Source organism: Dasypus novemcinctus, chromosome 11 (genome assembly GCF_030445035.2).
Source record: "Dasypus novemcinctus isolate mDasNov1 chromosome 11, mDasNov1.1.hap2, whole genome shotgun sequence".
In the NCBI taxonomy this organism is placed as follows: Eukaryota; Metazoa; Chordata; class Mammalia; order Cingulata; family Dasypodidae; genus Dasypus; species Dasypus novemcinctus.
The window spans coordinates 36118310-36145075 of NC_080683.1; the positions used below are offsets into that span (position 1 = coordinate 36118310).

The window sequence follows — 26766 nt, forward strand, 5'->3', positions numbered from 1 at the left end:
AATTAATTTAACAAAGTATGTAAAATACCTTGTGCATGGAAAATGAATAAAAATATTCCTGAAGATATTGAAGATGTAAATAAATGGAAAGACATTCCATCTCCATGAATTGTAAGTTGTCAATACTACCCATAGTGATTTACAGATTCAACCCAATCCCAATCAAAATTCCAACAGCCTTCTTTTCAGAAATGGAAAAGTCAATCACAAAATTCGTAAGAAAGGAAAAGATACTGAATAGCCAAAACCATCTTGAAAATGAACAAAGTTGGAGGACTCATATTTACTATTCCAAAATCCACTACAAAGCTACAGTAATCAAAATTGTAGTAATGACATAAGGACAGACATATACACCAATGAAATAAAAATCTTTTTTTTTTTGAGTTGTGTAGCCCTTTATTAGCAACTAAAATAGAAGGTGTCTGTTGTACAACATGGGTAGTAATTGTCTATAAGTGGAGATTTATTAGAATCTAATACAGGTAATTTATAAATGCAATTTCTTTATTAAAAAGCTTCTACCCTTCTTTGTGTACAATTTGCAAAACTATTCTGAAAGCAGAATACAGACTCTTTACAAGTCTGTAAAGAGTGCAAATTTAGGATATGGTAAATGCTTTACAGGTTACTGTCAAAAATCTGTCTGCCACAACTGGGACTTTACATTGTCGTCTTTTTTGATCAAATATTTTGATGCCGGCCTTCCTTCCACTGCCCTAAACAATAAAGCATTTTCTTAATGAGTTGAAATTAAGAAAGGACTACACCTACTAGAAAAGAGCAGAAGAAAGTTCTATTAGTTTGAGGTTTCAGAATCCCCCCAAACCAGGAACAATATCTTTGTAAGGAGTAGGCTGGGACCCAGACAGAGTATGAGTAAGTGCAGGTGGCATCCCTGAGGATTCAGATCTTCAATGGACTGTGAGTGCTCCAGCTGCATAACTCACTGAACTGTCTTGCCAGTTTCTACACTGGCTTGACTGGGCATAATTCAAAAAAGAAAAGCTCATATTCATTCCATTCTTCTGAAGCTCTGTAATAGCATTTAATAACACCCCAGTGGGATGTCTTCCACATATTGTATTATGGTATTTCTTCAAGTAATTGCTAAAAGATACAGGATATAATTGTCCTATAATACTCATACCCATTTTATCTAGATGTTCAATGGATCTATAAATCTCCCCCTGGGATTTATCATAGTAACTGAAACAGAACCTTTGACCCCAACGGCAGAAATCAGAGGAAATCACAAAGAGATTACTAGGATCCCCTAGATATTTATTGAAGAGTTTTCCGAATTCCTGTTCTTTTGACTCACTCAGAGCTCCAACCAGTACAGGAATAATGGTAAACTCATCTTTATGGCCGTGTCAATTGCCAAATAAACAGATCTCCAGTCCCTCTGCACTGCAGGGACTTGTTGGACAGAATCTGCATCTTTCCATGGCTTTAGCTGTGTAAGGCAAATGCATTTCAATACTGTGTTCATCATCATCTGTCTGCACAGACGTGCGTTCAAACATTCCTCTCTTCCATAGTTCTCCGTAAATCTTTTGGTCAAGAAGAAGGTCATACAAAGGTGTCCTATAAATTTCCACACTGGAAAGTGCACATCGAGAGAGGGGCACATAATGGGAAGGCCCAAGGATGAAAATTCTCTGGGTAATAGATGGATCCACTTGTTTACAAGCATGAGCGGCACAGATCCACAGTACGTATATCCTGCATGGGGTGCAATAATGGCTCTAGGGGGTCTTTCTGTAGACTGTACCTGAGAAGGCCAGCCTTCCAGCTGTGCATTCAGCTGAGGTCCTGAGGCTGTGTACCAGCTCCCGGCGTGACTGGCTTCCCCGCAGACCACTCGGCTGGGCATCTTGGTGCACGAGGATGAACGAGGAGGTGGTGGCGGCGGCTGCAGGAGCCGCTCCGCTAGGGGACGAGACTCCGCGGGCCCAGCCCAGGAGGAGGCGGCAGCGGGAAGGGAATCAGCCCTGCCAGGAGGAGGAGGAAGAGGTGGAGGGGGAGATGGCAGCCGGGGCGACGGCGGCAGCAATCACCACAAACGCCGGCAGCTGCGGGAAGATGGGACCCGCCGCGGTTTTACCCGAGCGGGGAAAGCCCTGGCCCCGGCCCGGAGTCGCCGTTGCTCCCCTGTCAGTGGTGGTTCCACCAAACAATCCCCCCCCCACGACCCCTCCCCTCTCCGTTGGCCGCCCCAGTCACCGCTGGTGACCCCACCCCCGTGACTCCGCACCCAACCTCTCTCCCCACCCCCACCCCCACCCCCACCCCCACCCGGGGCTGGGCCCTGAAATAAAATTGAGAGCATAGAAATAAACTTATATTTCTATGGCCAACTGAGTTTTGACAAAGTGCCTAGTGTACTCAATGGGAGAAAATAGTCTCATCAACAACTGGTTCTGAGAAAAATGCAAAATAATTTTTAAAAATAATGAAAATGGACCCCTACCTCATACCATATACAAAAAGAGATCCACAAAACACTGTAAGAGCTAAAATTATAAAACTCTTAGGGAAAAATATAAGGAAATACTTTAAGACCTTGAATTAGGCAACAAATGCTTAGATTTTATACCAAAATCTTGGCCAATGAAAGGAAATGATAGATAAATTGATGTTTACCAAAATCAAAAAATTTAGTGCGTCAAAGGACATTATCAAGAAAGTGAGAAGACAGCTTACAGAATGTGAGATATTTGGAAACCATATACCTGATAAATACCTGATAAGAGTATAGTATACAAACCATTTAATGACAAGAAAACTAAATGAAAAATGGACAAAGGATTTGAATGACATTTCTTCAAAGACTGTATAGACATGGCTATTAGACACATGAAAAGATGCTGTTATAAGTCAGGGTTTTCTATGAAAACAGAACTGACAGGAGGTACACACAAATAGTATGAGATTTCATAAAGTTGTCCCACACAACCATGGGGATGCCCAAGTCCAAATTTTGTAGGGCAGGGTGCAAGTCAGCTATTCCAATGATCTTTGTTGAGTTCCCCAGGAGACACTGGCTATCTGAAGTAGAGATGCGAACATCTCTCTCTGCATGCTGAAATCACTTCTCCTTTTAAGGCCTTCAACTGATTCCATTAGAGGCCATTCATTGCTCATGGTTATCTCCTCAGTTGACTGTAGATGTAATCAGCTATCTATGCGATCAACTCATGAATGATTAAAATCTTTGAAATGCCTTTGTATTACAATTAGCACAGGGCTTTGCTTGATCAAACAGCTGGGCACCCTTACCTGGCAGAATTGACATATTAGCCTAATCATCACAATGTTCAACATCATTATCCATTAGGGAAATGCAAATTGAAAAACCAGTGAAATACCACATCACATCTTCTAGTTCATCTGTTATTAGATAAATAGAAAACAACAAGAGTTGGTATGGATGTGGAGAAATAGAAACCACTGTACATTGTTGTTGGTTATGTATAATGATGTAGTCACTTTGCGAAACTGTTTGGTGGTGCCTCAGAAAGTTAAATATAGAATTGTCTTATTATCTCTCAATCCTGCTTTTAGATATCTGGCCAAAAGAATTGAAAGCAGTGACCCATTCAAATATTCGACACCATGATCATAGCAACATTATTCACAATAACCCATGGTGGAAAAAACCCAAATGTCCATAAAAGATCAATGTTTAAACAAAATGTGGTATTAAACATACAATGGAATATTATTCAGGTGGTAGTGAACAAATAATGAAGTTCTTATATGTGCTACAACATGAATGAATCTGGAAAAAATAATGATGAATGAAATAAGCCAGGCATAAAAAGTTCAAACATTGTATGAAATGTGGCATACCATTTACAGGAAATAACTAGAAGATTCATATTCATAGATACACAATATATTTGACAGGTTCTCAGGGGCCAGGGGAATGGGAAGGTATTGCTTAATGTATACATAGTTTCTATTCAGGTGTTCGAAAGGTTTAAATAATGGATGATGATGATGGTAGGACAACATGATGAATGTAGTAAATTGAATTGAATTGCATCCTTGAAAGTATTAAGGCTGAAAAGCAAAGTAAAACATACAAAATCCCACTAAGATTTTTGATGATTTATAGTTGTGCATATGGTTCCATTAGCCATTTTCAGTTCCAAAAGTTTCATGGTTGTAGAGTTTCTGTTTTAGATGATGAAAATTTGGGGAAATGGATATTGCAAATGTGCTTATTATTGCTGATTGTGTACTTGAAAATGATTAAAATGGGAAACTTTGAGTTGTATGTTTGTTACTACGTTAAAAATTTAAAAATATAAAGAAGCAAACACACATATATTTTTCCTCTATGAGTCAAAAACAAATCAAGTATAAAAATGATGCCAGTACTGAAGGTCATGAAAAAACTGGGCTTGTAATAGTGAATTGTATTTCTCAACCTGAATATTAGTAACATTTGAGGAGCCTTCAACAATCTCCTATGTCCACGCCACTGCAATTCTGATTCTATTGTTCTACGGTGTAGGGCCAATATTAGTATGTTTTAAAAGTTCCTCAGGCAATTTTAATATGTGGCTAGTTTCAAACCACTGAGCTACCTCAATCATTCTAAATAATCCTGAGACCAGCTAATTCATGTAGTTTTTCAAATGTCATTGTTGTTCATGTCTATTTGTTTATGTAGTTGTGTCATGTGTGAAATAGTAGGCATGCATAGCACAGTTTCTAAAGTTCCTTTTAGCACTAATATAGTATAATCAACAAGTTATTGCTCTCTTTCAGCACTTTTGATCTTGGGTGTGATTTGCTTAATGATCCAGTAACTATTTCTGTCATCAGGGGTTGTTAAATCTCCAGAATAGAATTTTATGAGCATCATGGAATTAATTATCATATCTTCTGTTTAAAAGACTAATTGTTAGTTTGTTTCAACACTGTTTTAATATAATTGTAGTTTTATAAGTGCAGATGCTGTCAGTTAAATAAAATAAGCCATTAGTTAAAAACAGACATATCTAATCTACTAATTTGTTGTTGATAAACTTTAATGCTAAAATATCATTGTCAGAGAAAATATTCTTTAAAAGAACTAGTTGAAGCACCAAACAGTTTAGAGAATGTGAAACAATTTGCATAACCTAAGTCAAATATTATTCAAAAAAGTAAAGAACAGAAAATTATGTTCATCAAAATAGATTCTGAAATAGGAACTATCATTCTAAAAAATGATTAAAATATATTTAACAAAATATAAAAATTAGAATTATATCCTTTCAATTGTTTAAGTCAGAAAACTAAAAGCCCTTATTGACACCTCCATCACCTGTTCTCTATCAACAATCCATAAAAACAAGAATTTCTAGGATATACATTTTGAATCTGTTCACTTTTAACAATTCCCAGTGCCATACCATATTTTTATATACACATTTATTCATATAAAATCTACAAGTGTTTCAAGTATTTACTTATTAGTAGACATTTACTTTCTAATTTTAAATATAAAAAATTTTGTTTAAAAATTCAAGATTAGTATGGATGAACTGTAATATTTCCCAGGGCTTTCCTGTCTCTAATATATTTACTTTTTCTCAAGGAATTTTATTTTTATTTTTATTTATTTATTATTTTAGGTTTACTGGATATATTTGGTTTTGTTTCTTTATTTTTTTAATATTACATTCAAAAAATATGAGGTCCCATATACCTTCCACCCCCCTCCTCCCACTCCTCCCCCCATAACCACAATCTCTTCTATCATCATGAGACATTCATTGCATTTGGTGAATACATCTCTGAGCACTGCTGCACCTCATGGTCAATGGTCCACATCATAGCCCATACTCTCTCACATTCCACCCAGTGGGCCATGGGAGGACATATAATGTCTGGTAACTGTCCCTGCAGCACCACCCAGGACAACTCCAAGTCCCGAAAATGCCCCCACATCTCATCTCTTCCTCCCACTCCCTACCCCTAGCAGCCACCATGGCCACTTTCTCCACACCAATGCCACATTTTCTTTGATTACTAATCAAAATAGTTCATGAATAGAATAGCATATGTTATTAAACCTTTATCATTGCTTTAAATTTAAAGAAAAAAATAGAAAAGGTATGGTAATTGTTCAAAAAATGAAGTCATTCTTTTTTTATTTTCTTTCATCAATGGAGCAATGTGTTTCAAAAATCTATGAAAATGACTTTATTGTTTTTTCCACTAAATTAATTTCCAGCTGTCAGGCTAAAAATTTATTCAGCTCTGGGATAAAAGTGCTGGTTCAGCTGGCTCCTTCTGGAGGTTCTGAGGGAAGAATCTGTCCAAAATCAGATGAGTTTCTTGCCTATGTTCTATGGTCTTGCATGGCAAATGTCACTCAGTTTCAGAAACGGACTTGATAGTCTTAATTTCCAAAAGAGGAGAAATTATTAACTTTATCATTTGTAATAATGTTAAAACTCTTTTTCCTTTAACACAATTATTTTCATCTTTCTTTTATAAACGATAATGCTCACCAACTAAATAAATCACTTAAGTTTTAAAAAAATTTCTGACATTAAGTTGTCATATTCATTCTCATTATTTTTAGTATAGTTAAAATTTTATCTTTTCCAGAGAAAGAAAAATATCTCAGGTCCTTCAAAAATATGTCATTTCGTTTCTACAACATTTTCAGTTTTTTGATTGATGCTGATTTTCAGAGCATAGATAGAAATATTTGAGAAGGCTTCATCCCAGGGACAGTGAATTCTTGACAGGCTAAGCGTGGTTTACACTATCCTTTTTATATTTCTAAGTAGTTGGGAAATTAGTTTGATATTTGATCACTCATCTGTGTTAATGGAAATGGAATTTTCTTCTTAGCATTTGTTTAGATTACTTTACTCTCTCTACATTGGCATTTCACTATTTGAATAAATATTAAATTAATATTTCTGTTAAATATCTTTTTCCATCTGAAAAGAGTATACAAACTAAATCCTTTCCTACAAATATCTTATTATATCTTGTGTAAGCAAGCTACAACTCACAAATTTCAGTTTTTAAATCAAGAAAATGATTGAATATATACTTCATTTGGTTGTCTATATAGTTTTATTTTATTTCAATGGTACAAAGGTTTAAGAATCGTAACTCTGTAACGAATTTTACTACCTAGTAGTCTAAGTCCTCTTTGGTATTTTTTTGTTTCATAACATCTTTTAAATTTGTTTTTCCAAATAAAATCAAAGAATATTTCTCAAATATTTTTTATAAGTCAATTGCTTGCATAATGTTTTATACATCATATGCATTCTGATTTTGTCTATATGCGTCTTTGTTACTGTGGGTGTTTTCCTTTTAATAAATTGCTGTGAGAAAAACAATTTTTCTCAAGTGTTCACTCTAAAATGTAATTAATTAAGTCGGTTGTTTTATTTCATTTCAAGTAATGATAGAATTATTGAAGCAATATTCCAAAAATATGTACTTTTTAACCCTGGAAATGTGGTAAATTTTATTTTTTTCTTTTTTATCAATTATATTGATACGTATTAATAAAATATCCAAAGTGTATAGTCCTTTCAAAGCATACAATCAATGGTATTGTGCATAACCACATAGTCATGCATTCATCGCTTCGATCATTATTTTTATTTTTAATTCTTATAAAAGTTGAAGCTTTGATTATAAAACTTTCATGCATGAGGATAAATGATACCAATCTAATATCTGTATTAATCTTTAAGTAGAAAGCAATCACAGATACACTAGATTAATAACACAGACTTATAAAGTAGTAAAGCATTCAAATATGATTACTCAATATGAGTTGAAAGGAATTTTTGAAACAGCCCAGATCATTGCCCAATATGAGTTTAAGATATGTTTTGCCTCTTGGTCCCTAGAAAAGAGTTCAAGTTGCACTATATTAAAATTATACTAAATTTCACTATGACATCTTTCTCTTTGGGGGTAATTCCAGGTAATGTTTTTAATTCCCTCAAGTCTTTCTTTTATCTACTATTTATATCATTGACTTTAATAAGGGAATTCAGTAACAATATGCTCCTCTGGGTCCACTAGGGTCATTATAATGTTCAGTTCATTCACCTTGTCTGACACTACTGAGCTCTTAGCATCATTACTAAAGAAATAGGATACTTGTATTAAAAAACAAATGTTTGGCCAGTTAAGAGAGACAGCTAATATTTGAAACTGAAATTTAAATTATTTGTCCTGATAGCTATATTCACTGTTCAAATGAAATGGATAATTTTAATTTTCTCTGGGAAAAAAGTTTAACTGGGTGATAGTACATATTAAGTCTTTTTTGGTACAATTATGTAATTAAACTTTGCACCTCATTTTAAAGAGTTCTGATCATTAGCATACTATCAGAGAAAATATTTTATAAGTTGAAAGATTACTTGGAAAAAGATTAGCTAAGTCTTTGAAGGACAAACCAAAAAATAAAGTTAAGACTTTAGACTGAGAAATTGGGTAGCTGGCAAAAAAAAAAATTAAAAAAATTAAAAAATAAAAATCAATAAAGTAAATTCCTTTCTCTGTTCCCATAACAGATGCAAGGATAGTTAGGGACTGAGCCACATTTTCTACTAGGAAGTTTATCTAAAATACAATAGCAACACCCCTCACCAAAAAACAAACCAAACCTGCCAATCTTATTCTTTCAGGAAGTAGGAATTTTCCTTTCCTGGTCCTCTGCTTGCCTGTGATTCTTTCTATAACTCATGACTGATTCCAATTATAAATAGAAAACAATGAAGAGCAGGGAAGGGGAAGTAGGATTATTTCTCTCGGAATTTCTCTTTCTTGGGTGAGGTGGATGTTATCTAAGAAATTAAGTAACTTTGTAATAATAAATCGGTACTGTTATCAAATCTAAACTTTCAGTAATTGATAATAGATTTATTATTTTGCAATTAAAAATGAGATACATATCCCAGTGAATGATTATTCAAAGGATGATTTAGGATCATGACTTTTCTTTTCAACACTGTGTGCCTGAGTTAGACAGTATCCATAGTATAATTTTTCAATAAATATTCTTTCAGTAATGACAAGGAGTGACATGGCACTCAGAAACAAGCAAACCTAGGTGATAGAAGAAAGTAGTCGTTTCTATAGAATATGGAAACATATTTATTGAAGAAATTAGAAATTAGCTAATTTGTAACAAATGTAATTATATCTACCATAAAGATGTTGGCTATATAGTAAGTTATACATTGTTCTCACACTGTTGTGGATTGTTCCATTTTTAATAAATACTTTTGTTGGTTCCCTAGAGACCCAGGTGAAACTTCACAAATCCATAAATTCACTTCATACATTGTTAAAGATAACACCAAACTCATGTAGATTCCAATTTCTAAAGACGAAGTGAACATATTGGGAACACCAGTTAAACAATGTCTCATATGTAACCTTGATCTAGTTTAATATCTGTTATCACAGCCAAATAACTGATTCATGCTATTTCACTATGGATATGTCCTGATATGAATAAAAGATTAATAAATTACCTACTCATACAGATACAGCATTACCAGGTGCTATTCCTGAATGAATGATTAATGGGAAAGTAAAATGTTAAAAGACAAGACTGCACTTCACAAGCATGTTCAGTGCTTCTTTATGTAGTTGAAAAATGGACCCACCAAATGTGCCTACCATTTCAAAATAAATTCCAGATTTTTAACCAGATGAAAGGTGAGTCCATTCTTTCTGATTACAGCATCAACTGATGAAATTGCTGATTTTTTTCTGACCTGCATTTGATTATCCCTATCAATTTGTTCAGAAAGCTCTAAAATCCAGCTGAAACTAGGAATGGTCACTAAGAATAAACAAACAATTACTTTTTTTTTCATGTATGCAATGTTCATCTCTTGGGGAGGACTGTCAATCCTATAGTTAAACTTCTGTGTTCAGTTAGAAAACTTCTCTAACCATTTTTAAGGTAGTAAATTTATTTCTGTGTTAAATGTTTTCAAAACCTCTCTATATGTTTCCTGTTGCTGCTGTATCAATTTACTACAAACTTAGCAGCTTAAAAAATATAAATTTATTCTTTTACAGTTTTGGAGGTCAGAAGTCTGAAATCAGTTTCACTAGGATAAAAGTATTGGTTTGGCTAGTTCCTTCTGAAGGTTCTGAAGGGAGAATCTGTTCAATTGTCTTTTTCAGCTTCTAATGGCAACCTCTCTTTTAGGCCTGAGTCCCCTTCCTTTACCCTCAAATCATATCACTGTCATTTCTGTTACCATTAGCATATCACCCTTTCAGACTCTGCTCCTATTGCATTCCTCTTATTATGGCATTTGTAATGACATTGGGCATACTTGGATAATTCAGGTTAATCTCCTCATTTCAAGAACCTTGACTTAATCACAACTGCAATGTCCCTTCTTGCCAAGTAAGGGTATGTTCAGTGGATCTAAAGAAAGGTACATGGGCATATCTGTGGGGCAATTGTTTAGGCTATCTCTTTTGGATATTCAGAAAACTGTTCATAAAAGTTTATGCCTTAGCAAGATAGTGTTAGTTTAAATGGGCATTCACCACCTGTCTTGCAAAAAATGGCTGAGAAGGCACAAGATTCTGCCTGAATAAGCTGTTTTGGGAGCCCGCAGAGCAGGAGGTGTCAGGGAATTGATCTGGAGGAAACAGGACAAATAGATGAGGAGCCCAAGGGAAAACTGTGAGTTTCTCACCCTGATGGCTGGAAACTGTGGGCAACTAAGACCCACTCTCAAAGTAAAAAAGCCTCGGAGAACCTCCTGACCCCTATCAGTCACCGAGCAGGAGGAAGCATTCTCTGGGAGTAAGTGTTCTGGTAAAGGGTGAAAATGGGTTTCCTTTCTGTGGGTTTAGTTAGCTGGACCCCCTTTGAACTTTAGGGAGCATACCAGCTGGCAAGAGTTGGCCCAGGGAAGAGGAGAGAAGTGAATCTGCTTAGGCAGCCTGGTTTACCTAGCCAATCTGAGAGAGGAACTTGGGCTGGGAGAGTGCAGAATCAGGCAATTGACTGGTCTGGTGCTGAAAACTATCAAAATCCCAACTCCCCTAAGGGAGACAGGCAGTAGGAAGTGTTTAATAACTTTTCAAGGACCTATTTAGGGTTCCCTGGGAGGAGGGGGAGGTCTGGAAGAGGACTGAGAGTCATTTCCAATTGGAGTTTGGATATCAGGGTCCCATTTGAATTTCAGAAAAGAACTCAACCTGACCAGGAGTTGTGGGGTAGGGGGTGATCAATCATTCAGACTATTGTGTCCTGCTGCCCTGTGAGATAAAGCAATAAGAATAGAAAATGGTCAGGGACAGAGAGGCTCTTTATTAGCAGAAATCTATCCAACTGCAGAGTCAAACCTACCCTAGGGACAGTGACGGGAAAGCTCTCCAGCATAGCCAATGAAACCCAATGAGAAAACTTAGCTCAGTAGAGGAGTCTCTGCTTTGAATATTTGAGTTCCCTGGTTCAATTCCTGGCTTTCCTTAGTGTAATGATCCACTGGGTTATCAAACAAATTCTAAAGTTGATACTTTAGGACAGGGAACACAATGACATTATTTTTGTATTAGCTTCTCTTGGGTGTCATATTTTTCTTTTTAAAAAGTTCCTTTTTTAAAACAACTTAGTTTATTCACTATAACCTGATTCAAAGCCTACAGAGGAAATGTTGCAGGGTAATTGACTGATGAACACAGGCAGCCTGAGAAGCCTCTCACAGTTCTAAGAGGGAAGGTGGCTTTTCCTAAGTTTTGATTGCTTGCTTGAGTGTTTGTTTTCTGCTCTATTTCCCTCTATTTCTTCCACCCCATATATTTTTTAAATTAGGTGCTGCTGTCTTGTTTCTTGCATGCTGTGTTTCCCTTTTCCATTGTTTCCCCATTTTTTGTATACCATTGTTGTCTACCTATGGTATTTCTTTTCCTTCCTTCATCTTCCTATCTTCTCCTTTCCGTTTTTGTTCTTACATTCCACCTCTCTTTATTTAGTCTTTAAGTTTTCTTGTTTTTATTTCTATCTCCTCTATTTTCTATTTTCTTTCTACTTTTTTTTCTTATTGTCTCTTCTCTTTCCCTCTCTTCTTGTCATGCTGGCCTTTTCATTAATTTATCTCTATTTAGTTTTTCATTTCATTGTTTGTACCCCACTTTTTTATTCTTATTCCTCTGTATTTCTTACATGAGTTAATAATTCATTTTCCTAGGTCTTACACAGTTTCTCTTCTACATTTATTATTATTATAGCCATTAACCTTTTTCAATTCTTACCTCTTTCCCTTTCTTCAGCTCCAATCTTTTTCTTTCAAGTGAACATAGACAACAGCAAGGAAATAGAATAAGTGGAACAAAGAGAAAACTTACCACACACACAAAATAGCAACTAAATAAAACACTAGAGTAGAGAAGGAAACTAATCAACTGAATAAACCCATCAAGATAAAGAGATGGCTGAACACCAACAAAAAATTATAAACTATACTAAGCAACAGGAAGACATGGCCCAGTGGAAAGAACAAACTAAAAACCAGGAGGAGATGCAGAACATGGAACTAATCAGAGATGTCCAAACAAATATTATGAACCAACTTAATGAAGTGAAAGAAAGATTAAGACAGTAGGAAAACATACTGAAGAAATTGTAAACATACATAAAAAGATAATGGATATGATGGTGATGGAAGTCACAATCTAAGAAATCAAAAATATACTGGAAGCACATAACAGCAGACTTGAACAGACAGAGGAAAGAATGAATGATGTGGAAGACAGTACATATGAAATTAGATAGTATAACAGATAGATAAAAAGATACAAAAAATCCAGCAAGGAATTAGGGATCTGAACAACAAAAATTGACTAAACATATGCATTATAGTCATCCCAGAGGGAGAAGAGAAGGGAAAGGGGACAGAAAGAGTGTTGGAGGACATGATAGCTGAAAACTTCCAAACATTTTTGAGGAAGATGGATGTACATGTCCAGGAATCACAGTGCACCCCAAACAGTATAAATCCCAACAGGTCCACTGCAAGACATATACTTATCAAATTGTCCAATGTTCAAGACAAAGAGAGAATACTGAAAGCAGCAAAAGAAAAGAGAAACATCACACATAAGGGATGCTCAATAAGATTAAGTGCTGATCACTTATCTGAAACCATGGAGGCAAGAAGGCAGCAGTATGACATAGTTAAAAGAAAAAAACTCCTAGCCAAGAATTCTCTATACAGCAAAGCTAGGACTCAAAATGATGGAGAAATCAAAGTATTCACAAACTGAAATTAAGAGAGTATGTCATAAGAAACTTGCCCTTCAGTAAGTACTAAAAGGTGTGCTGCATGTTAAAAGGAAAAAAAAGAACAGGAGAGAGAGAGAGAGTTGGAGGAAAATGTAATAAAAAATAAAAATAAAAAAACAAAAAGAGAAATAAAAACAACATATTATAATTATAAACCCAAAGAAAATATAGCTAATGTAATCCTTGACATTAATAACACTGAATGTTAATGGATTAAACTCACCAGTCAAGAGACATAGATTGGAAGAATGAATAAGGAAATATGACCCATCTATATGCTGTCTACAAGAAACCCACCTTAGACCCAAGGATTCAAGGATGCTGAAAATGAGTGGTTGGAAAATAATCTTACAAGCTAATAATAACCAAAAAGGGCAGGAGTAGCTATACTATATCAGACAAAATAAACTTTGTATGCAATACTATTTTAAGAGACAGACACTATAAATTAGTAAAACAGGAAATCTTTCAAGAAGAAAGAACAATCATAAGCATTTATACAACTAACCAGAGGGCCTCAAAATACATGTGGAAAACACTGGAAAAACAATATGGATAAATAAGTGCCTCTACAATTATAGTAGGGGATACTTTGAAAAATTGTATGCCAATAAGAAGGATAACTTAGAGGAAATGGATGAATTCCTAGAAACACAAAGCAGCCTATTATTGATGAAAGAAGAAATTGATGAACTCAACAAACCAATCACCAGTAATGAGATTGAATTGGTCATCAAAAAACTCCCAATTACAAAGAATCTAGGACCAGACCGCTTCACTGATGAATTCTACCAAACATTCCAGAAAGAAATAGCACCAATCCTGCTTAAATTCTTCCAAAAAATAGTAGAAGGAACATTCTAGAATGGTATCATTCTATGATACCAACATTATCCTAATAATAAAGCCAAACAAAGAAACCATAAGAAAGGAAAATTAGAGACCAATCACTCTAATGAACTTAGATGCTAAACCTCAAGAAAATACTTGCTAATTGCTTTAAATGACACATAAAATCAATTGTACACCATGAACAAGTGGGTTTCATCCCTGGTATGCAATGATGGTTCAACATAAGAAAATCATTCAATGTGATATACCACATAAACATATCAAAAGAAAAAATCACAATATCATTTTTATCAACACAGAAAAAGCATTCAACAAAATATATCCCCCTTTCCTGATAAAAACACTGAAAAGGATAAGAATAGAAGTAAACTTCCTCAACATGATAAAGGAAATATATGAAAAATGTACAGCTAATATCATATACAATGGTGAAATCCTATAAGCTTTCTCTTTAAGAACAGGAAGAAAAATAGGTTGCCCACTGTCACCACTATTATTTTACATTGTGTTAGAAATACTTGCTCAAGCACTTAGGCAAGAAAAAATATACAAAAGGCATCCAAAGTGAAAAGGAAGAAGTCAAAATTTCACTATTTACAGACAACGTGATCCTATACATAGAAACCCTGATATAGCTACAACAAAGCTCTGGAGCTTATAAATGAGGTCTGTAAAGTTGCAGGTTATAAGATCAATACAAAAAAAATCATCAGTAGCATTTCTGTACAACAGTAGTGAGCAATCTGAGGAGGGAATCAAGAAAAAAAAATCCCATTTACAGTAGCAACTAAAAGAATGAAATACTTAAGAATAAATTTAACTAAAGGTGTGAATGTCTCATACAAAGAAAACTACACAACATAGTTAAAGGAATTCAAAGAAGATGAAATAAATGGAAGAATAACTTCCTGTTGACTGATGGCAAGACTAAACATCATTAAAATGTATATCTTACCCAAACTGATCCACAGATTTAATGCAATCCCAATAAAAATCAACACAGAATTTTTTACCAAATTGGAAAAAAATTATGAAATTTATTTGGAAGGGCAAGAGACCCTGAATAGTGAAAGACATTGAGAAAGAAAAATGAAATTGTAGGAATCACACTACCTGACTTTAAAACATACTACAAAGCTACAGTGGTCAAAACTGCATGATATTGTCAAAAGAATTGACATACCAAATAATGGAATCAAATTGAGATTTCTGATATAGATCCTTGTATACATAATCATCTTATATTTGACAAGGCCCCAAGCCCACTCAACTGGGAGAGAATGGCCTCTTCAACAACTGCTTCTTGGAGAACTGAATATCCATATCCAAAAGAATGAGAGAGGAACACCATCTCACACCATATACAAAAATTAACTCAAGATAATCAAGATTTAAGAGCCAAACCATAAAGACCTTGGAAGATAATGTAGGGAAGAATCTATAGGACCTTGTTATAGGAAATGGTTTCATGAACTTCATACCCAAAGTATGAAAGAAAATATAGATAAATGGAACCTCCTCAAAATTAAAAAAAAAATCGCATATCAAAGGAGTTTGTCAAGAAACTGTAAAGACAGCCTACCTAATGGGAGAAAATATTTGGTAACCATATATCTGGTAGAAGCCTAATAATCAGCATATATAAAGAAACCTTATATCTTGAAAATAAAAAGACAAACAACCTATTTAAAAAATGGGCAAGTGATTTCAATAGACACTTCTCCAAAGAAGAAATACAAATGGCTAAAAAGCACATGAAAATGTGCTCAACATCACTAGCTATTATGGAAATACAAATCAAAACTACTGTGAGATACCATCTTACACTCATTAGACTGGTGTCCATTAACATACCAGAGAGCTATATGTGTTGGAGAGGATGTGGAGGAATGGGAATACTCATCCACTGCTGGTGGGAATGTGGAATGATGCAGTCATTGTGGAGAACAGTTTGGAGGTTCTTCAAAAAACTAACTATAGATCTGCCAAAAGATCCAGTCATTCCACTGCTGGGTATATAACCACAAGAACTGAAAGCAAGAACATGAATAGATATATGCATACTCAATTTCACAGCAGCATTATTCACTATTGCCAAAAGTTGTAATCAACCCAAATGCCCATCAACAGATGAAAGGATAAACAAAAAAGGATTTTTTATTTAGCCTGTCATCTGTTTACTCAGCTGTAAGAAGGAATACAGTTCTAACACACAGGACAACATGGATGAATCTTGAGAACCTTATGTTGAGGGAACCAAGCCAGGCATTGAGGGACAAATATTATCTGACCTCACTGATATGAATTAAGCAATTTGAGCAGATTCACAGCTAGAGTCTGAAAGATAGGTTTATAGGAAATAGAATGGGAGAAGAAGGTTGTGAGCCAATGTCAATAAGGGTGAAATCTATGATAAGGTGGAAGTGAGTAGTTGGACTGTGAAGGAATATGACAGGTGTGTAGTGATACTATTGGGTTGGGTAGTGTAAGTTTGGCAGGGGTGTAAGTTCAGGAGTGTGGGTTTGATGGTCCATGGAACAGGAGTAGGGTTGAAGGAAGGAGCAGGTGAACCCTGGGGATTGGTGGGTATGTGGTTGAAACTACAAGGGAAAGCTCTTTTGGCAATATGACAAGGAAGGGTTACTGGTTTAGGTCGTTGGATGGGGAGGGCATTCCAGACAGGGTGCACCTGGGGCAATCTTCTAGAGAATGTGTGAGGGATCATTGTGTCATAGTGTATTGATTCAATGGGTGGACACCCACATAATGAGAGAGAAGTAGTTGGACTCCCATCCTGGGGAGGCATGATATTGTTCTCAAACACAGGGATGGATGTCTCTTGAGAACATCAGTGGATCCTAATAGGGTAGGACAGACTGGTGTGTGAAGCCCTCAGTATTGTTGCAAGTAATTAATCTTGTTCCTGAAGGAGTGAAGCCTGGTGGTCACTGTGGGCCCCAAAGGAAGAGGGAGGGAGAAATAGAGCAGATGAAGAGGGAATATTTAGGGGGAAAGGGAAGTATTCTGCATAATCTTGCAATAATGGATACAGGCCATGTCGAATTTCATCAAAATTTTATATGTGTATGGTCTAGAGTGTAAACCATAATATAAACCATTGATCATGGTTAGTGGCTATGTTTTAATATTTGTATATCAGTTGTGACAAATGTGCCATCCACATATAAAAAGGTTATTGATATGGGAAGGGGGAAACGGGGAGGATATTGGGTATATGGGAGTCCCTTGTGTTCTGCATGTGACCTTACTATTACCTAAAACTTCTTTGAAGACAAAAATGAAAAAAAAAAGTAAGACAATGGGAAAAAATTGGAAAAAAATATCACCATACATACAGGACAAGAGATATTACAGTAATGAAAGGAAAAACATCAAAAAAATTTAAGTATGTTTTCATCATTTTTTAATATCCCAATGTTTTATTTTTTATTTAGTTTTTCTAAATTATTATGTATTTTATATCTTATGTTTAAACCTATCATATTTAATTTTCTTATTAATTGTACTTGGCAATATTTTTGGCTTAGTTTTTGGAGAAGTTTTGGATCACAGAAGGGTTACAGCTGTGGCAGGGAAGGATCACTGGTGTGAGGTATCAGTGATGGTGGATACATGGGAGGAAGTTCACCTGGGCATATATATAAGGTATATAAATATATTCAAGTGTTCCTGGGGCATTGTCACAATGGAATGGAGATTCACAGAATAACCAAAGGAATATTGAATTCCCATCCTGGGAGGTGCTGTCACATTCTCTAAAGAAACAGCAACAGTCCCCCAAGTGCAGAGGCAATGACTAGTGAAGAAGGATTGTCCACTGATGGGCCTTGATATTGATGACTATGCTTATGAGCCTTTGCTCTTGAAATTGCAACTTAGCCTAGTGCTATAGAGTGCCTAAGAATTGCCTCCCAAAAGCCTCCATGTTGCTCAAATGTGACCTCTTCAAGCCAAACTCAGCATATAAATGCATTTCCTTACCCCCAGCATGGGACATGAATCCCAGGGATGAGCCTTCCTGGCACCAAGGGATTACTACCAAGGACCAACTTGCAAAGCAACTAGAAAAAGACCTTTATTAAGAAGGGGAAAAGGTAAAGACAAATGACTTTATATGGCTAAGAGACTTCAAAGTGAGTTGGGAGGTCATCCCAGAGGTAACACTTATGCATGTCTCAGCAAGATCTTATAGACTGCCAAAGTAGATTCTACCCCAAATAGTGGGGTTCCTAAGGGATCTGGAGATACCCAGGTCCTATGGTCATGACAGATAGCTCTGGAGTTTGGTGTCTTGCCAGTGGGCCCAACTTTGAAGTTTGTGCTCCCTAGTGTGATAGTTGGAACTGAGTTGTGGCTTCTTTATAAATGCCTCACCTGTTTCTAATATTTGAACCTATATTTGGTCCTGGAGTTAGTAGGTATACATCCAATAGATTTGAATCTTTGGGCCATCCATGTACCAGCTGAGTCTTAAGTCTCAGCAGATTTTCAACACTTACTCTCCAGTTCACAGGACTCACCCAGGACAACTAACAAGGAGCTGAGGATGGACAACCACCATATCAAGGAACCTAGAGTGTCTACAACTGCAAGCAAGAGAGTCCCATCCATCAGCCATATGGGATCAAGGTCCCCTCTCAATTAGAGTGGGCAACACCACCCCAGAATCCTCAGCATTGGGGAATAAAATATGGACTAGAGTAGACTTATTGGTGTTTTACTATGGACTTATTGTGATTCTAGCAATGGAACAAATTATATAATTGATGTGGGTCAGTGGCCACTGGAGATTCTGAAGTCAGGGAGAGGGAAAATGAGATAGAATATGTGTGCATTTTCAAGACTTGGAATTGTCCAATTTCCCTGCAAAGACAGATAACAGGGGATTATATACTCTGCCATAATCTACAGAATTGAGTGTGAGAGGGTATAAACTGCAATATAAACTATTATCCATACTTAGTGGCAATGCTTCAAATGTGTTCATCAATTACAATGAATGTACCACACTAATGAAAGAAGTTGTTAATATGGGGAAGGGTGGGATATGTGGGGAAGTGTGGGATCCGTGGGCAGTGCAACATACAGAATCCCCTAAAGTTTTTTGCATAACATTTTGTGTAATATAAGTATCTTTAAAAAAATAAAAAAATACATTAAAATAAAAATAGCTTATGCCTTAAGTTTATTGCTCTATCTTGTTGTGACATTCCTTTTCAGGTACTTAACTTCAGTATATTTAGAGATATGCCTCTAACCACTCAAAGAGAGCAGTTTGAAAGGAAGGGCTATGATCTTAAATCTCCAAAACATAATACAAATTGTATTTACTTAAATAACCAAACTTTTTTTAAAAAAAATAGTTTCACAGTGGTTCCTCCTTAATTATGAAAGATGGAATTTTAAACGGTAAAAACGTCTTCAAGAAACATTTTTTTCTATTACTTTACTTACATTAATGTTTCAGCATTAATTGTGATGTACTAGCACCTTTAGTTTTTCTAAGGCATTCAAAATGTTTATAGTTTTTCCTTTAAATGTGAGCATATCAATCTCACATGGATTACACTAATTTGGATGAATTAAACTGTAAATTCTTATATTTAAATCATTTTAATCTACTTAATCTCTTGATGTAAAATTATGCTGATAATAAGCAAGAGAAATTATAAAAGATAAGCTTGTAACTCCTTTGATGCTTACTCTTGTTCATGAATAATTGTAAAAAAAATTAAATGAAAAAGTTTATGAATGTATTCATCATTAAACATCCCTCTCAAATTTCTTCCTATTATATAACTGTTAATAGAATAGTAGTAATTATTGTGTTAATCCATAGAATACATGTGGTATTAAAAAGCAATACTTGTATAACCAGTTAATTTACATATGCTTCATGTACAGGTGACACTGAAATAAACACTAATTCCTAAGTATTTCTATTTTGACCTATTCCTACTATTAAGATGGATGTAGATTTTCTGTACAAGAACTCTTTGAATATAATGGAAACTTTATGGTAACTAGAATGTCTATTAATCCTTTTAGATTGGGTGATATCTTTTGCTTTATTATTGTTTGCTGCCTAGGATGACTAAGTCAAGAGAATCGTTGTCATAAGGCATGATATTTAATCATGTAATACCAGAGTTTGTACTTTATACTGTATATATTATAAATAATATTTTTAATTTAGTAACTGTCCTTTATATATTTTTAAAAGCATGAAAATGATTATATTGCTCATTTTCACCATGAGGTCCTAATTTCTTCAACAGTTTTTTCATATGTGGTGTTTCTTAGAAACCTAACTCTCTCATTTGGGAGGCAACAATTGTTTTATCACAGGAGTGATTAATATTATAAATATTGAGAATGCAATTGACATTGTGAGAGTGTTTGATTAGATATTCCTCCTCACAATTCCAATGAGAAAGTTCAGCACCCTGTGCCACATTAATTATAAAGGAATTTATGGAAAAGAGAGAAAATTTAGTTTATGCTGAATGACATGGTTTAGAATTAATGTGGTTTTCTGAGATAAGTTTTTTTCCTCTACTGTTGTCCAGGTTATATCATTTAATATAAACTCCATAATGTTAAACTTACTTTGAAGTATGATTTATTGTTCACATAACTACAGTTAAATTTTTTATTAAAAATAAATTATTTTTTCTGTTTATAATCTTAGCTTGATAAGTAAACCAATGTTGAATTGTTGGTGCATTTTCTTCTACCATGTTTTATATACTTTTGTATCATACAGATTCAACTGGACCCTACAGCCATCAATTCTGATTAGACTTGATTGGAATTGTAGTCTTAGATCCTGATATTAACTCACAGACTCACTGTATTTTCCAAAATCATTTCACCCCATGTTTTTCTGCCTTAATTTATCATTTCATCAGTTAGGTCACAGGCCTCAGATGTATCCTTGTTTCCATAAAATCCATCCTATTGTACAAGGGAGTTGTTTTTTTTTTAATACAAATCCCAAGGATTGTGGGGTTTCATTCCATCATAAACTAAATCACGTTTTTCATCTAACAGGCTTCCCTTAACTGCATTTCCTGCTGCCTCGGAGAGCCTGGACTCCTAATGTATAATCTTTCCAATTGTCTGTATAACTCTCAAAGGTGAAAACCGATGGGTGATTCTAGGCAAGTAGCCCTCTCATGCCTGTTGACCTTCCCCAACCCTTCAAGTATGCACAAATTCTCTTATTTTGTTACAAGTATATAAATATCTCATTTATATCTAACTCAAATTGTAAATAGAATGATATAAACATTTTTCATTCACTGTTTTTAAACATTTCATTGTAGTAACATATATATAACTCAACATTTCCCATTTTAGCCACTTTTAAAAGAAAATTTATTAAGCTATATTCATATAGAATACAACTCATCCAAGACTATGTACAATGGGTTGTAATATATTCACAAAGTTGTGCATTCATCACCACAATCAATATTAGAGCATTTCCATTACTCACAGAAACCCCTCCCCTTGCAGTTACCTTACAATCTCTATACAATACCCTGCCATACACACTCATCTAACTCTATCTCTATAAATTTATGTATACTTATATATAAATGGAGGCAAATGGTATGCAGTACTTTCTGTCAGGTTTCTTTCACTTACAATAATCTCCTTTTGTAACAAATCAATTTTATTGATATATATTAATAAAGCATAAATCCATCCTAAATGTGTAATCAGTGGCATTTCAGTGTAATCACATAGTTGTGCATTCATCACTTCATTTTTAAAGGACTTTCACTATTCCAATAATAATAATAATAATAAAAACAAACAAAATTCATCACCTCTCAATCTCTCTATGCTTCCCTTGCCATATATAGCTGCTATTCTTTTTCATCCTTTCTAGTATATTTGTTTTATATTTTGTAAAAATAGTCTAATGTGGGCAATATCACCAATATTCATATTTTACATGAGGTTTCATTATCTTATATGGTACCATGTTAAAATTTCTAGCTTTCCTTCTAGTAATACACATGACCTTAGACGCTCCCTTTCAACCACTGTCATACCCATAGAATAGTTCTGCTCGTTACAAACACTATGATGTATTTTCACCATTTTATTCATTTCCAAATATATGCAAACAACATTTTACCAATTCTGCACAGATTAACCCTCATCTATCCATTCTCTATTCTTGTTCTATTTTTTGGTGACTTAGATTCTAATAACTCCATGAGTTTCTAGAATATATTCATTTCATAATAGCACATCACACAGTGTTTGACCTTTTGTGTTTTGCTTGCTTCACTCAACATAATGTCCTCCAGGTTCATCCTTACTGTACATGTTTCACAACTTCATTTCTTCCTACTGCTGCATAATACTCCACCACATGTATACACCACAACTTGCTTTTAAGATACTACCACCAACCACAAGATCTTGAAGGTGTTTTCCTACATTTTCTCATAGGAGTTTTATGGTTGTTGCTTTTATATTTGAATCCATTTTGAGTAAAGTTTGTATAAAGTGTGAGATAGGGATCCTCTTTCTTTCTTGTGGATACGGATATCCAGTTATCTCAGGACTATTTGTTGAACAGACTGTTCTGGCCCAGCTTGGAGGACTTGATACCCTTGTAAAAAAAAATTAATTGATTTTAGATTTGAGGGTCTATTTCTGAATTCTCAGTTCAGTTCCATTGGTCAGTCTGTCTGTCTTTATGCCACTGACATGTTTTGTTTTGTTTTTTATTTTGTTTGTTTGTTTGTTTGTTTTACCACTATACCTAAGTAATATGCTTTAAAATCTGGAAGTGAGAGTCCTCCAAACTTGTTCATCTTTATAAAAACGTTTTTGGCTAATTGGGGTCATTACCCTCCCAAATAAATTTGATAATTGGTTTTTATTTCTGAAAAAAGGCTGTTGAGATTTTTATTGAGATTGTGTTGAATCTGTAAATCAATGGGTAGAATAGACATCTTAATGATATTTAGTCTTCCAAGCCATGAACACAGAATGTCCTTCCATTTGTTTAAGTTTTCTTCTGTTTCTTTTAGTGATGTTTTGTAATTTTCTGAATGTAGTCTTTTATTTCCTTTGTTAAGTTTATACCTAAATATTTGATTGTTTTAATTGCTATTATAATTGGAACTTTTTTTCTGATTTCCTCCGCAGATAGCACATCAGAGTATATGGAAATGGTAGTTATTTTTGCATGTTAATATTGTATCCCACCACTTTGCTGAACTTGTATATTATTTCTAGTAGCATTGTTGTGAATTTTTCAGGAAATTCTAGATATATGATCATATTATCAGCAAATGGTGAAAGTTTTATTTTTTCATTTTTATTTGGGTGACTTTTATTTCCTTATCTAGTGTAATTGCTCTAACTAGAAATTATACCTCAATATTGAATAACAGTGGTCACAGTGGATATTCTTGTCTTGTTCCTGACATCAGCAGGAAAACTTTTAGTCTTTCATGATTGAGTAAATGCTCACTGCAGGTTTTTAATATATACATTTTACAGTATTTACAATGCTTCCTTCTATTCCTATCTTTTAGATTGCTTTTATCAAGAAAGTGTGCTGTATTTTGTCAAATGCCTTTTCTGCATCAGTGGAGAGGATCATTCAATTTTTGCTCTTCAGTTTATCAGTGTGGCTTATTACACTAATTGATTTTCTTAGGTTGAACCATCCTTGCATAAATGGAGTAAGATCCACTTGATCATGGTGTATAATTCTTTTAATGTGCTTTTGGATTCAGTTGCAAGTACTTTGTTGAGTGTTTTCACATTTATATTCTTTAGAGGTTTTCATCTGTTATATTCTTTTATTGTAGTATCTTTAACTAGTTTTGGTACTATGGTGATATTGGCTTCATAGAATGAGTTTAGTAATGTTATTTCCTGTTCAGTTGTTTCCGAAGAACTTGAGCAAGATGCGATTAGATTGTCTTTGAATGATTGGTAGAATACCTCTGTGAAGCTATCTGGTCCCTGGTTTTTAATCCTTGGGAGATTTTTGATGACTGTTTTACTCTCTTCACTTGAGATTGGTTTGCTGAGGTCTTCTATTTCTTCTAAGATCAGTGTAGATAATTCATGTGCTCCTAGGAATTTATCCATCTCACCTACATTGTCTAACTTTTTGGCATACAGTTTTTCATAGCATCCTTTAGTGATGTCACTTATTTCTGCAGTGTCCATGGTAATGTCCCCACTCTCATTTCTGACTTATCTATGTCTTCTCTCTTTTTTTCTTCATAAGTCTAGCTAATTGTCAGTTTTGTTGATCTTCGCAAAGAACCAACTTTTGGGTTTGTTGATTCTATTTTCTTTTTTGTTGTTGTTCTGGATTTCATTCATTTCTGCCCTGATCTTTACTATTTCTTTCCTTCAGTTTGGTTTTGGATTAGTTTGCTGTTCTTTTTCTAGTTTGTCCAGGTGTGCAGTTAGATAATCAATTTTAGTTCTTTCTTCTTTTTTAATGTAAGCATTGAGGGGTATAAATTTCCCTCTCAGCATTGCGTTTTGCAGTGTCCCATAGGTTTTGATATGTTGTGTTCTTATTTTCATTCATCTCAAGATATTTACTAAATTCTCAGCAATTTCTTCTTTGACCCGCTGTTTATTTAAGAATGTCCTCTTTAATCTCCATGTATTTATGAATTTTTGCTTTTCCTCCATTAAAGATTCCAGCTTCATTCTATTATGATAAAAGAAAGTGTTTTTTGGTTTTTTTTTTTGTATAATTTCAATCCTTTTAAATTTATTGAGACTTGTCTTGTGACCCATCATATGGTCTATCTTGGAGAAGGACCCATGAACTTTTGAAAATAATGTATATACTGCTGTTTTGGGGTACAATGTTCTAGAGATGTCTATTAGGTCTAGTTCATTTATTATATTATTCAAGCTCTCTGTTTCTTTATTTATCCTCTGTTCGGATGTTCTATCCAATACTAAAACTGGTGTACTGAAATCTCCACATGTTTTGTAGAGAGTTCAATTTCTTCCTTCAGTTTTTCCAGTGTGTGACTCATGTATCTTAGGGCACTCAGGTTAGGTGCATAAATCTTGAGCGTAGTTATTTCTTCTTTGTGAATCGTCTGCTTTTATAATATATATTGGCTCTCTTTGTCCCTTATAACTGTTCTGCATTTAAAATCTCTTTTGTCGCTATTAGTATCACTATTCCAGCTCTTTATTGCTAACTATTTGCATGGAGTATCATTTTCAACCCTTCACTTTTAACTTCTTTGTTTCCTTATATTTGAGGTGAGGCTTTTGTAGACAACTTAGTGATGGCTCATATATTTAATCCATTCTGTCAATTTATGTCTTCTGTTTGGAGAGCTTAAGACATTAGCATTCAATTTTATTACTGTAAAGCCGTTGTTGGAGAGAAGTGGGTGCTCACTGGAACATGCAGACTGATTGCAGGCAGAAAGTTTATTGGAAGCTCTCTCAATGGAGGGTGTCTGAAGAATAGACTTCAGTACCCTCACCAGCATGGCAGGGGTCTGAAGAGAGACTTCAGCCTATTTCTGGAAAGGGAGGATTTGAATTTATGTAGTATATTCCTAGGCATAGTTAATGGAAGGGTTCGAGGTTCCCAGTGAGGTGCAGGGGACATTAGGAAGCCCTAGAGGTGAAAATTTTAGCTGTATGGCTAGAGGGTAGTGGGTTAGGGAGCTATGTTTTCTTGGAAGCCTAGAGGAACAGGTGTTGTTTTGATCTACAGGGAATGAAGGTCTCTATCTCCCTTTACTCTCATCTCCCTGTGGTTTCATTTTTCAACCTTTAGAGAAGTGCTGTCCTTTCAGACACATAGGCTATGGTGGGTGGGGGGTTTGTCTTTCCTCATGTATGTTGGGGGAAAGAGAGTCACAGCTTGTGAATTATTGCAAACCTAGTGAGAAGGAATCTCTAACAGTCCCAACTGTTTATGTATACGTACATGTGTATGTATATGTTGGGGGACCTGGGTATTTGGGGTATATGATACTGGGACATCAGCTTGATCTGGCTACTTCCTGCTGTTAAGGGGCAGAGAAAATTTCCCTTTCATCCTGTCCAATGGGTTGTCAAGTTCCACAGGGTTTAATATTGACTGTCATGTATCAGGAAGATGCCATCCATGTATCCCTGGGTTGTTGACTGTGTGATTCAGTGTATGAATGAGGGGAGAAGCTTGTTCCTTCTGAGAGCAGGAGGGAACTGATGTTTAGTTGCTGAGTGAGCACAATGAGTATTTGTGGCTGGTGTGCATGAGCTCTTAGGCAAGCACCAGGCAGCTGGAAGTGCTGCTACAGTGTTCAGTAGCTACAATGTCCGTTTTTCTTGTTGAACCACTCTGCTGCTTCTCAGGTTTCAATGGTATGACCCTGAATCGTCATAAGGGTATTTGTTTCAACATTCTCAAGAGTGTTGGAAGGTATATGATAGACAGTTAGCTCTTGCTGCTGGTAGGTGTTTCAGATTTTTTTCACAGATTTCTTCTTCACAGAGGGTGGTTTACAACCGTTCATTGTTCTTGTCTTGTTTTTTTTTTCTATCTGCAATTC

The 26766-nt window shown here is 35.1% G+C and overlaps 1 protein-coding gene across 1 annotated transcript; it reads right to left on the minus strand.

The window, feature by feature from the left end:
• Positions 1-808: 808 nt before the first annotated feature.
• On the minus strand, positions 809-1951 carry LOC101446192 (protein MEMO1-like). The gene is given in 3 exon segments (XM_012530481.3): positions 809-1372; positions 1445-1711; positions 1714-1951. Coding segments are annotated over 3 exon segments (891 nt in total). The 5' UTR covers positions 1880-1951; the 3' UTR covers positions 809-914.
• Positions 1952-26766: the final 24815 nt, after the last annotated feature.